We start from the raw sequence: 16103 nt of genomic DNA, 5'->3' as shown, positions 1-16103 counted from the left end.
AATGACTATCTATAGACCCATGTTCTGAATTACTTTCACAGATATCTGTCTTTGGGATTTGAAATTCTACTTCCCATCAGTAAAATGAACAGGACTTCGCCCAGAGGCAGAAAAACTTTTGCCTCATAAGGAACAAAGGTGGGAATTTTCTGCTATTTTTAGGAGCTTTCACGTTATATATAATAATAATAATAATAATAATAATAATAATAAAGTGAACAGGCTTATCTCTAGGGTTGTGTCTTACATTCCCGAATCTAAAATTCTGTCTTTTTTCAGTGAGTCCCTAATGTTTAAAGTTTCAAAGGCAATAAGTCTTGTGAATATAAACCAACATAGCATCTCCAGGACTTTTGTAAGACTACTTGGGTTATCACTGTAAAATCCTTGAGATAAGTTTTAAATTTCCTGCATGTATTCAGTAAGCGGAAAACACTGAATATTACTGATAGCAATTTAGATGTCACTGTTGACCATTCACTGTTGATTAGCTGTCATTCAGTTTTTATTTTTGTGGGATGATAGCAAGAAGACTGCGTAACTTCCTGCGAGTGCCATCTTATTTGACAGCAGCGTTGGGTACAGGCAAACGGTCCTGGCATCTAAGTTCAGTCTCCTTATGAAGAGAAAGATTCTGACTTAGGTGTTCTTCATCCCTAATCTTCCGAGGACAGCTAGGTTGGATACCTAAGGCCCCCTCCTCTCTCCAGAAGGGTGTCTTGCATGTAGAACAACAGATTGCATCAGTGTTTAGTGTCTTCCCATTTGAACCTGTGTGAAGTGTGCAGCCATCATGTTTCTAGGACCCAATCATGAGTAGGCTGAGTATGCACACTTTGCCAGCCCACATATGATGCTATAATGCTAGCTCGCTTAATAGGGTTGCACATCAGATGGCACACTTGGGTCCTGCAGGGACAGAAGGCAGAGGTCTACAGGGAGAAAAAACAGGAAGAAATGAAGTGGGTGGAAAGAGCAAATCAGGTGTCCATCCCCCTACAATGACTTGTATGGAATGGGTAAGTGCTAATAGGTGATACCAATCCTGTACCTTTTCCACACAAACACTTTCCCAAATATGTGTGGTTTTTCCATTTCTCTATCCAATACAGCAACTGCACAATGTTCCCTTTTCACTTATCTATCTTTTTATTGAGATCTTCTGCAGTTTGTGGTAATACATTTCTTTTCTTTCTTCTTTTTCTATTATTCACAGTTAAAGACTTGTACTGTATCTCCAAACCTTTCTGATAGATTCCATAGAGAAGAAAATGATTCAGGGGAAAAATCTTTGAATGTATTTTTTGAAAAATATTAGGACTAAAGCTACCTTAAAACTCCCTGCAGGTTTAATGAGAGTGCCTGTTAAATTTTCTGGGTATAGAAGAATAATTTGCTAAACAAAATCCCTGCAATCGTACCTTGGTTGCCTATCTCTTTTTTCTTTTAAACTTCAGAATAAATGAAAAATTGATCTCTATGGTCACTGAAACATTAAATTGTCTTATCTGTCACTTGTTCAACATTGGCTTCTTAAAAGGGAAAACAACAATCACAATCAGCAGTTTCTCAGTGCCTAGAAGAAAATAGAAGCTATAAATGGACAGATGAATTATGTGCTTCCAGTGGTTTTCAAGGGAAGCATTTACTGAGGGAGAAAATTGTTTTAATCTTATAACAACTAAGGAGTGTAGAGTTTGTAAAAACATGGAACACCTACACATAAACTTAATTTTTATTGCATAGGAACATATACAAAGTAGCTTTCAACAAAAATGATTGGGGAAACAAGCTCTTTTATTGTTTGGTATGCTATTTTATATCTTTAACAAATCTCTGTGAAGCACTCAGGGAAACCTAAACACAGTGGGTTAGTTGAGTGTTCAGCCTTTAAGTATTAAAAAAAATAGAAGTGAATCTTCTTTTAAAATGGAAATAAGTATAAATTTTGGTCATGTGGTGTGTATCTTTTCTTTCCTTGTTTTGAAAGAGTGGAGCAAAAGAATAGGAGGAAGCTAGAATCAAACCCAAACAAAGAGCAGCCTCCACATTCTTGTTTTTCATTTCCCTGCCCTGTGTCTATTTCTAGATTTTGCTAAGGATACCCTGAAGCAAAATACAGAGTTGCAAACCTGCCAGTAGGAGGCATGGATATCCTCTTTCTTTGATTAATTAATTGTGGCCATTAGAGCACCCTCTCCCTCCTTTTTTTTTTTTTTCCCTCTTGTTTGTCCAGCTGTTTTACAGAATGAAATCAAATAAATTTTGGGGAAGGAAAAAATCAGAAAGCTTTCAAGAATGAAAATTTTCCTTCTATCTTGGACAAACTAAGTAGATAAACTACAGGATATCCAAAGTAACAGAGATTATCAGTTAATAAAGACAGAAATGTTCTGCCTGAATCCTTTGTTATGATGGGAAGGTAATAAGAATCATAATCTAACCCTTACAATTAAGCTGGTTTTTGACTGCACATCTGGAAGCCAAGTAAGGCTAAATAGAGTTACCCCTTTTATCACCATTGTATTGTACTGCTCAGTGTAGTAATGAGATTTTCTTATGGCTGCCCTCTGTGCTGGTGTGGGAGAACTGCTTAACCTACTAGATATACTGGGGGGAGAGGTGAGGAAGAGGAGAGAAGATTGTTGAGGACTGGGAAGTGAAGGTGTTCCTTTGGTTTTAGTTCTAATGTATGCAAAGCAGGGGACGCAAAGGCAACCTGATATATAAAACATAGACTTTTGCATGAGATTGCTTATCTGCCAAAGATTTCCAATAACATTTTCCCTTCTGAGTGGAAGCCATGTGCATGCATTACTCAATGGTGGACTGGAAATGTAGATCCCATTCCTTATCCACTGATGTTATAGTAATGTGTACGATCAGCTATTGGTAGAGGTATGAGCAAAACTTAGGAAGGGAGAAGGGACCTGATGGGAACATTTTTAGACAGGGAGTTTTGTTCTGGAGAACTCATGAAGTTTTCCTAAGCCCTTCTTGCATGCAGGGTACGACTTTACATACCGCCGAAATGCTGAGCTAGTTCCCATCTGTTTTGTTTTGGTGAAGCCACGCTGTGGGAGGTAGGTGCAGCCCAAGACTCCACTAGTACAATCACTTTGAAGACCAAATTCAATTCCTTTAGGGTTAGAGAAATAACTGTAGGAAAAGCTGCTTGTAGCACATGTGAAAGTATTTGCATCGTTCCAAAGGCAGTGAGTGGGATACTAGAGGTGAAATGTCACAAATAAAATCAAGGAGTTATGGGAATGGGAAAGCTCAAATTCTCGAGTGGAAACAGATAACTAGGGATTCAGACATCGTGTGGAATTTTGACAGCTGTTTTTACTCATGAATGCCTGGGTTCATTTGACCATAGGAAAAAAGAAAGGGTGAACAATATCTGCAGGGGATAATTTTTATTTCACTTCGATCAGAAATAGCAGTGAACAACAGTAGCTGAAAATGCTGTAACTAGAGAGGAAAATACTTAAAGAAAGCAGAGACATGTTATGTTCTGCAGAATGGTATTGCCGATAGACTGCTAATGCAGGTTAAGCATGGGGTTAATTCATGGCTCCTCTGAATACTCATACAGTTTTCTCACACACTGGGTGGGAGGGACTTACTGATACACCTACCTGTCCTTGAAACATACTTTGAATTCTAGAGCATTTGACTCTCTTCATTTTCGTATTTTTTCTGTGACACATTGCCACTGCTTACTACTTTATATGATGGATAGCAAAATTTACACATTCCATTTAAAAGGTTTTAGCATGAATTAGTACTTTGTGTTTTAAACAGAATGTCTGCTTGGGCTTTATCTGCTGTCACATACAAAATAACATTATTATTTTAATTGATTTGATTGCTTGCTATAGGGTAGACTGTATATTGTTTCTTTCTTTTTTGTGTTTGCACCTCTAGATTTAATGAAATTTTAAAAATGCACAAAGATGATTTTCCAGCCTAGCAGATGTTTGGGCTTCAGTACATAAAGAATAAATGCAATTGCACATTACTAATAGAGAGCCAAGCAGTGTAATAAGAATGACCAGTCTTTAAGATCAGAAGTCCTTCTTACATGTAAGGGCTATGATTTTCATGTGTAGTGAAAGATTTAATACATTAAAGAACAGATGTCTGTGTTCAAAAAAATATGATACCCTAAACAAATTGTGGTTGTCAGTAAAGATTCTGCCAAAGGGAGTTCTTCTGTCAAATAGACCATAAGATCCTATTATTGTAAAGGCACAGCCTATCTATTTTTTTTCTTAGCCATATTTCACTGGATTTTTTTGGCTATATTTGTGAGGGAAATTGTTAAATGTGCTGATTTATTATGCGTCTGTGCGGTGCTATTCCTGGTTTTATGGGAATTCCACAGAGGATCATGTGCATCGGTAGAAGTCTGCTGCATCCACCAGTGTGGAATAAATGGTACACGAGGCCATATGGAAGCTCGCTGCAAAGAGGTATTTCTCACTTCTTGGTCTTTCTTGGCATAGTTCTGAAGGTGATGAAAAATTGGGCCAGGGAAAGGAATGTTAGGAATAACCAAAATTGTTGATAACATACTTGTCAATGAAATGCAGTGGGAGGGTTAACGATAAGGAAGGGAATTAAACATGTGGAAGAATCTAGAAAAGCAGAGTTTGTAAATAACTGCAGCCTTGAGGCTTTTAATATGTCAGTCACTGGCCTTCTCTACTGAGAGTGGCTAAAATGTTTACTGTGCTTTTTTTGGGAAGATGACATTTAAAACCTTAGCAATGAAATACCTTTTTCATTTTAAGTAACTGCATACAAACGTGTTTATGAAATGTAATTTTTGATTGCCACAAAGAGAGACTCAAGTAGGCATAAACCAGTTCACAAGTGTTACCTTCACCATAAGTACTTCCTTATTGCCTTTATATTCTGCAAATCAAGGAGAAAAAAAAATCGTGTTGTTTCTATGTCTTCAAGAGCTGACCGATAATAGCATAAGGGAAAAGGTAAGGTCATCAAAAGGTTTCTTGAGGAAATACCAGCCAGATCTCCGAGTTCTCATTGTATCTTTCTCTTGCAGACTTTTCATGAGAAAGCTGAGCCCGTAAATGCAGACATGGGAGTTTCCATGTGCTGGGGCACACATTTCTGTGCAAGGTTAGGTGGTAAGTGTATGTCCAGTCGTCACAGAGCTGAATCCTGCAGCACATAGCCTTAAGAGAGGAGCATGCCTTCTAGCAGGGCTCCTGCGAGCACTGGGTCCTTCTAAACAGCACATTCCCCAGCTGCAATGCCAGTACCATGACCTTTCTTTTGCTCCTTGACCCGCACATCAGATGCAGCTGGTCAGATAATCACAGAGCGGACTGACCACCTGCATCTGACGTGTGGGATCCAAAAGTGGGAGAGAAGCCATGGTACGGCCATATAAAAATGTGCAATGCCGGCAGTGACAGAGTGGGATACAAAAGAATGAGTCAGTGCATGAGACTTGACAGGTCTGTTTTATAGCACAGCTGGGGATTCACCAGATCCCACAGCACAGGGAGTGGGAAGGGAAGTGCTCTGTGCGCTGCCAATTCCCCCTCTTTGCAGAACAATCCTTAGAAGTCTGTTTCTGCCTGCATAACTTACCAGCCTACCTAATGAGATTTGCACCACAAACGCCACAGCTAAATTTGTCTTACAGATAGTGTGGGAAGCACTTTAGCCTAAGAAAACATGATTTTTAGCCTCTTCCCCATTTATTTCATAGAGAGCTCTTGTTAAGCGTTCAGGTTTTGAGTCAATGTTATCAAAGCTACATGTTTTGACAGGTTCTCTCCTGTGTGTGTGTATATGGAAAGGTTCTTCATGTACCTCCTAAGTTGAGAGATATAATTTGAACAGAGAAAATTATGGTTCATAAAGTGCTCTTGTTAGGTGACATGACTATGCTTAGTCCACTGCAGGACAGCCTACACAGAGAAATGCATATTTCCATACAAATTACAGTATACTGCAGCCAAGAGATCAATTAGAATGTCTGCGACCAAGAACTCTCAAGTGTCTCCATTCAGTCTGCCATTCAAACGAGACGAGAAATGCGTTCAATTGGTGTAAAGAATTTGAACTCTTTCAGGGAATGTGTAGAGACTGACGGAAAGTGGCATTCCCCGCAGGGTGGGACTTGCAGATTCTGTGAGATCCAGCAGGGAATTTTAAGGGTTCTGTAACCTAACATTTTGTCTCCCGTTGAGAGAAAAATTGCAGAACCTGCTGAATATTGTGGAAAGAATGAGGATTTTTCATTGGTCAAATATAACTGACTATGCCGGCTCTATCATGGGTTACATCGGTCAACTTGATCATCGTAAATCTACGCTATATTTCATATGAAAGGAACTCAAAGCACTTTGCAAGCTATGCGGCAGATACAGCACCAGCATCTCTGGTGTTGAAATGCAGGTCTTCTGGAATGAAACGTCACAGGAAGGAAACGTCATAACTGATTAACTATGTATAGTAACAGTTCACAGATCAAGACGGGAAATTCAGGTTTAAAAAACCTTGAAAATGTAGAAGTGCGTATTGTCAGGGCAGCAGATAGGGTATTGTCTATGCTTTTGATAACTAGTCATTTGACCAGAAGTTGTCAAAAACTGTGTTTAACAATTCAAAATGCCCACCTTTCATCAAGATGATCTGATTCCTTCCTTTGACTAGAGCTGTAAAGTTCAATTCTTACTCAAGTCGATGAAAAAGCTCCCCTTGACTTCAGTAATACAGCAGTGGAATGCAGTAGAAGATATGAAAGCTATCCCAGCTTTCACTCAGTAAAAATCTTTAACAAATGAAGTAATTGAAATGTAATAGTATTTAAATAGTAAAAATACATCTATAGTTATTTGTGTGTAATATAGTTATATGGCAGTTAATAACATTATAAATAGTTAAAATAGTGTGACACTCATATACATTCTATTTTTCTTTAAATGTACCATTCCTATAGTTGTGGGGTTTTTTCATCACTGAGCACTTTGAAGTATTTTTGCTCCATTTTAAGCAAACATGCCCTTCCCATTAGTCAGTGAAGCATTTTTTTTCATGGCTAGCTTTTCCTCTTTAAAAATATTCTCTGTAGGAAAGATGTTAAGCTTAATAGACAATTTTTTGTTATAAAGGTACTGATTAAAAGAGAACTTTTATTCTGAGGCAGGATTTCTTTCATTCATGATTTATTAAGGGTTTCCCCAGGCACGGGATTGGTAAAATAAGTCTCATAAATTGTTGAGAAGGGGCAGAGTTCACAGGCTTTTCTTTTGGAACTCAGAGATGCAAATTCTCTGATAAACTTTTTATGTTGGTTGCTGTCCCAAAAAGTTTCGTAATATTTTAGGATGCCTCTCCTCTTACTCGTTTTGTTACCTGTTTACAAAAGAGCTATTTTTAATGATTGCATGACCTGCTGGGTGTCCAATTTTGAACAATCTTTTTCATAAGGGATATGAGAGCTCTTTTCTGGTAGGAACTGGCTCAGGTTCAATATTAAATATGAGTTTGCAGCAAGTTCAGCCTAAAATTCTCAGAGACAATTGGTGTTTAGCAGCTCAGACAATTGAGTAGGGTCAAAATCTTCACCTTTCACTCCAGACCTTTGATGCTGCAAAAAACTCCCAAAATCTTGGAAGAGCTGTGGGCTGATTTTCTTGGAGAGGTCAGGGGAAGAGCGAGTGAAAGACTGCCGAGTGCAGTCTGTGGTGTGGTGGGAGACAGGGCGCAGGAGCAGGCTGCAGGCAGGTAGAGAGCACCCCGATTCCAGGGAACGCGGGGGCCTGGCTGGGCGGCCGTCTCCCAGAGTTAAGGTATATAGCAAGCACCCAGATTTACCCAGCAGGTGCGGGATGCAGGGTGTCTTAGCTTAGCTTACTCACCTGTCTCCTGTGACACGTATGTAGTACATCCACCGCTGGTTTTACAGTGGTACAGTGCCCTGGTTCTTTGCCCTCCCCTCCTCGGCTCTCCGGCCTCGGCTTCAGCCTGGGTCATTATACAAAGCAACAGATCGCCCTCCTCCGATCGCTGCGTCCAGCTGCACAGACATCATACAAGAAGTGATACAGAGAGAGAAACATCAGAACAGGGGAGATGGGAGGGTTAAGGGTCCTTGAAAGACTTCTTTATAAATTGAATTTTGTGGGCCATAATAGAAAGGGATGTAATACAGTATATGGCATAACATATTGAACAACCTGTGGGATGTTCCAGTGTATCTGTCCTCCCAGTATGACAGCTAAGGGCTACACTCTAAAAAAAGCAATTCAAGAAAAGGAAACAATATATCAAGGTAATGTAAATTTATATGTTTGTATAAGTATAAAAACTTACATAGATGAATTTTACAAGTTTATATATAGGTGTGTGTATATATAAGTGCCAGAAGGAAAGCAGGTTTGATTTTTTTATTAACTTTTGATCAGAAAAATATTTATTACTACATTCAAGGACATAATGTAATTACACAGGTCAGGAAGACCTTTTTCCATGGACTTGTGATAACAGATACCTGGTATGAGCTGTGAATGCTGTCTTCTCCAAGCAACTTGCTTATTTGAAAGTAACAACTGCGTGTCCCTTAGAATTGCTGCGGCAATCCTCGTGAATAAAATCAGCTTTTTAAAGCAAGACAGTGCTTGTTCACGGTGCAGTAACAGCTATGAGTCTGTATCTGCGCCAGCCTACCACGTCAGAGACAAATTCTTAAAAAGCACCACACCAGCAGGATACAGAACACCAGAGCTGTTCCTCAGGGCTCAGTTCTAGAGCCAGTTCTCTTCAATATATGTATCAACGATCTGAATGCAGGAATTGAATGCACCATTTTGCCGATGATACCAAACTGGGAGGTGCTGTTGACTTTCTTGAGGGACGAGATGCCTTGCAGAGTGATCTAGATAGATTGGAACATTGGGCAATGATTAATGGGATGAAATTTAACAAGTCCAACTGCTGGATTTTGCATCTAGGACAGCGTAATGCTGGGCACAAGTCTGAACTGGGAGAGGAGTGGCTGGAGAGCAGCCCTGCAGAAAGGGATCTGGGGGTGCTGGCTGACAGCAGGCTCACTAGGAGCCAGCAGGGTGCCCTGGCAGCCAAGAGGGCAAACTACATCCTGGGGTGCATCGAACACAGCATAACCAGCTGGTCAGGAGAGGTGATTATCCCGCTGTATTCAGTGTTGGTGCAGCCTCACCTTGAACACTGTGTGCAGTTCTGGGCCCCACAATTTAGGAAGGATGTGAAGGTCCTTGAATGCATCCAGAGGAGGGCAACAAAGATGGTGAAGGGGCTGGAAGGCGTGTCCTGTGAGGAGTGGCTATGGACTCTGGGCCTGTCTAGTTTGGAGAAAAGGAGCCTGAGGGGTTTCCTCATTGCTCTCTACAGCTTCCTGAGGAGGGAAGTGATGAGGGAGGTGCTGATCTCTTCTCCCTGATCCAGTGATAGGACACATGGGAATGGTTCAAAGGTTCTCCAGGGGAGGCTTAGGCTGGACATTAGGAAGCATTTCTTTACGGAGAGCATGGTCAAACACTGGAAAAGGCTTCTCAGAGAGGTGGTCGATGCCCCAGGCCTCTCAGTGTTTACAAGCATTTGGACAATGCCTGTAACAACATGCTTTAACTTTTGGTCAGCTCTGAATTGGTCAGGCATTTGGATTAGAAGATTGTTGTAGGTCCCTTCCAACTGAAATATTCTATTCTGTTCTGATCTGTTCTATTCTGTTCTACCATCCTAGATAAAGTGCTACCTGCAACTCTTGACTTTCATGGACAGCATTGACTTCCAAGCACTATGAAGCCAGATGGATTATTTTAAAAGCAGGTTTAACTATTAAAAACAAGACTCCAGGGAATAAAAAGAAATAGTGAATTTCTTCTGCCAACTTCTTATCATTGGATTAGCCAGAAACTTGCAGGAGTGTTTCAAAAAGAGGAAATGTCTGGCCCCATGTGAATGTTGTGCTCATAGTAACCATAATGTTTTTGATTTTGGTTTTGGTTTTTCTGTAGTAGAGTAGAGAAGGCTATGTTCTCGCTCTTCTGTATGTTGCAAGATTAATCAGTACATGCACTAAGAAATGTTTCTTTTGCACTACTTTCCCCTAAATTTAAGATTCTGAAGAGATTACCTTTTCTAGTGCAGCTCTCTCTAAGACCAGAGCTCTGAAGAAAGCAACAGAAGTTCATGAGAGCCTTTCAGTGGGTTGGCCCATTGGGATCCATAGCTGAATATTTAGGGCTAAGACAGCAAGTTATTATTAGATGATAAAGGATTGAGGAAACAACTAGAAAGCTATTTGTTCTTTCTCAAGTCAGAGAGGCAACTGAACATGAGATCAATAGAGTTACGTGCATAAACCATATATATAAATAAAATAATATAGTCATTCCAAGGACTCAGACCTTTCATATTAATTAGAGAAAATGGAAGGATGGCAGTGGTCTGCATTAGAAACAGCCCACTCTTAAAGCAAACAAAATACAATTCATGTCAAATAATGTTATTGAACGTATTTTAACTCTTCTAATTTGACGAGGGAGTCACATAATTCGTTTCTCTTTTTTTGAAACTTTCAGTAAATACCCTGAAAGCATAAAGTTGGTGCGTTATTAGCATAATAGAAATAAAAGCTATGAAAGATGTGTGAAAGCATCCTAGGGATATTGCGTCAGTTTCTTAATAAATATTGTCGTTGATATACTGAACCACACGATGGCAGTGTATTGTTAGATAAAGACAAGGAGTGCTGAATTAGTCTGAAAATCAATTTCACAGATTATACTTTTACCTACTGTTACAGAAACTTTTGTCTTTTAGGGTCATGGAATCCTAATTTTAGCACAAGAAGGATTTTCCCAAGGATGTGGCTAAATATATCCACAAAGCAGCTCTTTGAAAAAACCCCGTGAGCTTCTCTCTGATAAACCCTAGAGCATGAGAGTAACTTGGAGTTACAGCTTCTTCTCAGTTCCAGGCTCCATGACCTTGTGAACAGTAGATCATCTTTGCATGCCAGATATAACTCCATGTTTCCACTCCTGCTGAAGCCAATATTAAAACCATTGTATTTCGTGAGAACTGGATTAGCCTTATAATTAGGGACAGCAAAGAAAGATCACAATTCTAATGTATTTTGTAAGAAGCACCAGAGAATGACCTTTGAAAGGTCACGTGGAAAAGTCTGGGTCAATGCATGTGACTTTCAAAAGTTGGGGACTCTGGTTTCATCGGTGGCTGGTGCCTCTCTCGAGGTGGAGAAAGACGCAGCAGTTAACTCACTGACAGATAAGGAGAAACGGAGTGTCTGAGTGCTTGGAGTCTGACCTTTCCTCTGTCAATTAGTGATAACTGCTAAACAGAGTGTTTCTTGGAGGCTAAGTTTTTGTACATGATCTTTTGGCTTGGTCATTAACTGCCAAGTCAAGAACCCTCTGCGTTGGTCCTGGCTATTCCTAGAAAGCGAAAGAAAGGTGGTGATGGTGGGGAGAATGATACTGGCAAATTGCTCTGTCCCATTTATTTATTTGTTTTAAGATATTCCTATCCATAATCCACAGCACAGTTTTAAAACAATTGCAAAACAAAGTAAGCAAAAAGTGTGACAGGATTTTAAATGGGAGACAGCAAAACTCTCCCAGCTCACATATGTTGAAATTTAACTTTATTCTAATGTGTAAGGAAGGAGTGTCACAGTGTGGTTTGCTAGTCAGCTGAGTTCTGGTAGATTAGGAGAAGAGCAAATTCCAAAATTAGGATTCCTTCCCTTCCCCCTTCTGAATGGAGAGCTTAGGGCCTCAGCTGTTACCCAGCTAGGTGAGAGGGGCTGTTTCTGAGGAAACCAAACTGGTCAGTTTGGCTGAGATTTTCAAAGGTGGGTAAAATGTTTGAGCTTTATGCCCTGTTTTGGAGCCTAACTTTCTTTAGGAGCTGTAGAAAAATCCCAGCTTTGTGGTTTAACAGACACTTGTGTAACAGAAGGCATTAATTGAAGAATGTTCACAAGTTAAGTCAGTATTAGCTGTATGTGCAATAACTTACACCATGTGAACTCCAGCTGATGATTTCCAGCTAGTGGGATATCAGCTGTGCAGCAGAGCAGTTTGTAAAACTGGTGAGCTGCTTGGGCCATGTTCTCCCGAGAGTGCCGTAGGGACAGGCTGCAGGTGGGGGAATAGTTGACAGCAGCAACCCATTTCTATCTGCTGTTATTTCCTGGGTGACACCCCACTGTTTCATAAGATGTGTGACAGGCAACCGCAGGGTCTTCCAGAAAAAAGAGTTTCAGGAGCAAGCTGCCACACTGGTGTGTGCCACAGGTAATTCTGTGCTGAAGCCTGAGGGATATTTAAGAAACCCAAGAGGCAGAAACAGGTTGGGTGGAGTGCTCAGAGTGTGTCACCAGTGCCCTGCTGCCATCTGTCCCCAAGTCTGCAAATACAGACACAGAACAGCTTCAGGCAGGCTCAGTTCCCATGGACAGATGCAGATCTATGCAGGTGCAAGGAAACCAGAACTTCCTAGAAACATGGACATGCTCTATGATTAGCTCCAATGTGCCAGGAGAAATGTGCATTCTCCTGCCATGTGATATAGGCAGATTGGACAATTTAAGCTATCAGAAGAGGTTGTCATGAAGCTCTTCTCTAAGCCATAAAGTTATTTTCTGTCAATATGTTATGTCTCTTGACGCTTGCTTATTATTTTAGGATTTACAAACATACGAAGCAGAGATTTGTCCTTAAAATATAACCATAAACCTCTGATTTTCCAATATTGTTATTTAGCCTCAACCTTTAGGAGTTTATCTGCCAAGAAATGGTTTTGGTTCGTGGAGTTGAACATAAAAAACTGTAATGTGATTGCATTTGGTAGCAATGAGGCTGCAGCCTCTTCTTTGATCTAGTAAAAAGAATACTAAATTCCTGCCTTCCTTCATATCACTCCCAAAGGACTTTTTTTTAATGTTTCTAGCATGTCTGATGCCTATAAGGTCATCTTCTCCAAAGGACTCAGTTTCCTGGCTGCACACCACAACAGCTGACTAAATTTTGTAAAAAGATTAACATTCCAGCAGTAGAACCCTCTGGACACTGTTCCCTATTTTCTCAGCAAAAACTAGTTTATAACACGGGACATAGGAAACTTCCATAAACATCAAAGTATGATCCTTTCGTGTTCTGAAAACCAGAATTCCATTTAGAAACTTGCAGATAAATAGATTTAGGACTATATCTAAACAGCTTCTGACTTCTAGATCACTTTCTCCTTTTCATAAGAGTGACTTACAGATTCATGAGAAATGGCTTACACTGACAAAAAGAAAAAGAGAATAGTCTGATAACATTCAAGAAAAACACATGAAAGCACTAGTTCATGAGGTAATTTCCTTCCCTCTGCCAATATCATATAATCCTTTAGAGAATATTTTTTCTCTTTTGCCCTAAGTTTTCCCATCTGATGTGTTCAGAATTTCAGATTTACAGTTTTAAAATACTTTCTGGTATAAACATTCCTTTTCATCCTTTCATCCCATTACAGTTTTTTTAACAGGAGAAAAAATATCTTCCACTACTGTGAGTCTGACCCCATATTCTTCATATTCTCGTCAAAGGTTAGGTAGCACTGGTTACACCCATGTTAGTTAGCCACTGCCTCCTGAAAATGATTAAATATGTACCACTCAAGCACCTTAATAATTTTCACTCTTCTCTGAATTCCCTCCAACTTCCCATTAGGCTTTGTTACAGTCATAAAGATTAATAACAAGGATTTAATCCTGTTTCTCAATTTCCAAGTCATCTTAATGTAGCTCAAGACATAATATAGTTAACATGAAGAGAACAGCAGGTCCAGCAAGAGATTAAAAGAGCAGCATGATTCTGAATAAGCTGTAAACTTTTTAAAAAAATAAACCAGAAGGGCAGCTAAGAAACCATTAAAAGAGCCATCCAGAGAAAACATCAGTGTTAATGTGTCTCATAGCACAAAAATGACGTTAAGAGTTTTCAACAAACTAAATCTATGGGATAGTTAATAAGAAATACAAAACAGATATAAAAGTAAGAACAAGGTATATTTTATTGTGGATTCCAGTGATGATATTTCAACAGAGATTTTCCAAAAGAAGGTGAGAATTTGGGGCTTATCTGTCCCTATGCTCCTGAAAATCTTTTTTATGTGGAAAGGCAACAAGGAGCTGTTGTAGGTTTGACTGATGTTTGTTTATGCACATACTTATATATTAGACACAGGGGGTCTTCTGGGTCGGTTTAGGAAAGATCAGATTTTTCCCAGTGATGTGCAGCTGGAGACTGTTCATTCACTACTCTTATTTGAGAACTCTTTGCTCATTGCCTCTGACTGGTGAGGGTTTGCAGGTGGCAAAAGTGGTGGGCACCTTTCTGGTGCATTTCTGAGCTGACACTAGTGTTTTGAGTGGAAAGGTGAATAGTTTCAGTGACATGATGCAGCTGTGTCATTTTTTTTACTTCTCACGATCCTAGAGACTACGACATCAGATCTGGATTATTATCAGAAGCAAAGGAATCAAAGTTTAGCATATGAAAGAATACACAAGATTAAATATAAACTGTAATAAAAGTATGTCACAAGGTAGCAATTCTGTATTTTGTGATAGCACTTCAACTTAAGTTTCAACCATGTCATGCCTTCTGTGACATCTTCCATGTCTGTCTTCTTTGACATGTTTGTACTGCTAATCCTAATTCCAGTCTCCTGAAACAGTTGCCACATATAGCTGTTGTATGCCCTAGCATTTACAAGGAAAAAAAGAAGAAAAATTATAGCAAAAGCTATATTATCTAAAATGAAAACTTTAAGCTAGTCAATAAAACCCAGAAATGAAGATGTCAGGGCAGATGCCTGCCTGAGAGGTTGCTACTCCTGAATCCCAGACATTTCTGGTTCACACGTCTGGCTGCTTCTCTGCAAGAGTTGTTCAGCTGCTGCAGTGGAGTGTGGGAACTCACTGTTACTTGCTTGGGCCTACGTAAAGGTGTCTCCTGCCCGTACAAAAGTGCTTCCAGGAATACCAAGGACATCCTCGAGAAACAAGGACATATCTAGTATACTTGATTTTGTTTATGCACCTGAGCCTCTTCTTGTGCTCGCTGATCAGTGGCTGCAAAGCGTGATTTTGGCATGTATGTGGCATTGTAGGGCAGATGACTATTTTAGCAGTTTACTAGCCATCTTCTCTTTGGGAATGTTCTGTCTCACCATGTAGTATTCTTGCAGCATGTCTTTTCTTCTGGTTTCTTGGCTTACATAGCATGTTCATAACTATTCAGGATTCTTTCTGATTAAAGATGTTTGGTAAAGGTTGGAATTAAGGTTCTCTCTTCTGCCTTTGAACACTGGCCGGTGAGTCTGGTTGAGGCAGATTTGTGTGTCAAGGGGGCTTTGTCCTACAGTTGTCTGTTCTCTGTGTCCAACCTCAATCTTAACAATTTCTTGATATATGGAAAAATATCTCTAAATCACTCTTATAATGTACTTTGAACCCTACTTGGTTCTTATATACCTTACATGACAGTATGAACTGGATACAGTATTCCAGGTGAGAACATCATGTTTAACATAGCTTTGCTTTTGAGATATAGTTTTTTAATTCTTTTCCTCTGTACTTATTAAACTTTTGTTCATGTCTTGATAGTTGCTGAATGGTGTACTCATCAATGACAGCAAGTTTTTTTGTTGGGAGTAACTTAGAATTTAGCAGTGTTTACAGGATATTAATTTTTTTCCTCCTGAAGCTGCCTTGCATTTTTTTTCTATCCGCTATGCTGGGACATTGTTGCTAATCTAAAATGTAATCTTCCTGCATTACTAGTGCCTGATTTTCGATATCCATCACATTTCACAGTGCTTTGGTCTCAAATACCGTCTGTGTTTATGTAACATTGGGAATAGAACAATGAGCTTGCTTCAGATATACACTGTTGGAATTGTAAGCAGAACTTGATTGTTTTTCTCTACAAAATTAAGCCTGCATATTAACTTGGCTGAAGAAAACAAACACATCAAAGAGCACAAATTAATCAGCTGGG

The 16103-nt window shown here is 39.6% G+C and overlaps 1 protein-coding gene across 1 annotated transcript in view; it reads left to right on the top strand.

The window, feature by feature from the left end:
* Positions 1–4375: 4375 nt before the first annotated feature.
* Positions 4376–16103, top strand: part of HSPA12A (heat shock protein family A (Hsp70) member 12A) — an 84010-nt gene continuing 72282 nt past the window's right edge. Inside the window, exon 1 of the mRNA XM_074907814.1 lies at positions 4376–4478. Within this exon, the coding sequence (XP_074763915.1) occupies positions 4376–4478 (103 nt within the window). The remainder of the gene's footprint in view (positions 4479–16103) is intronic.

This window comes from Athene noctua, chromosome 5 (genome assembly GCF_965140245.1).
Source record: "Athene noctua chromosome 5, bAthNoc1.hap1.1, whole genome shotgun sequence".
Taxonomy (NCBI): Eukaryota; Metazoa; Chordata; class Aves; order Strigiformes; family Strigidae; genus Athene; species Athene noctua.
The sequence above is the reverse complement of the archived record's forward strand: the minus strand, read 5'-3'. Positions and strand labels throughout refer to the sequence as shown.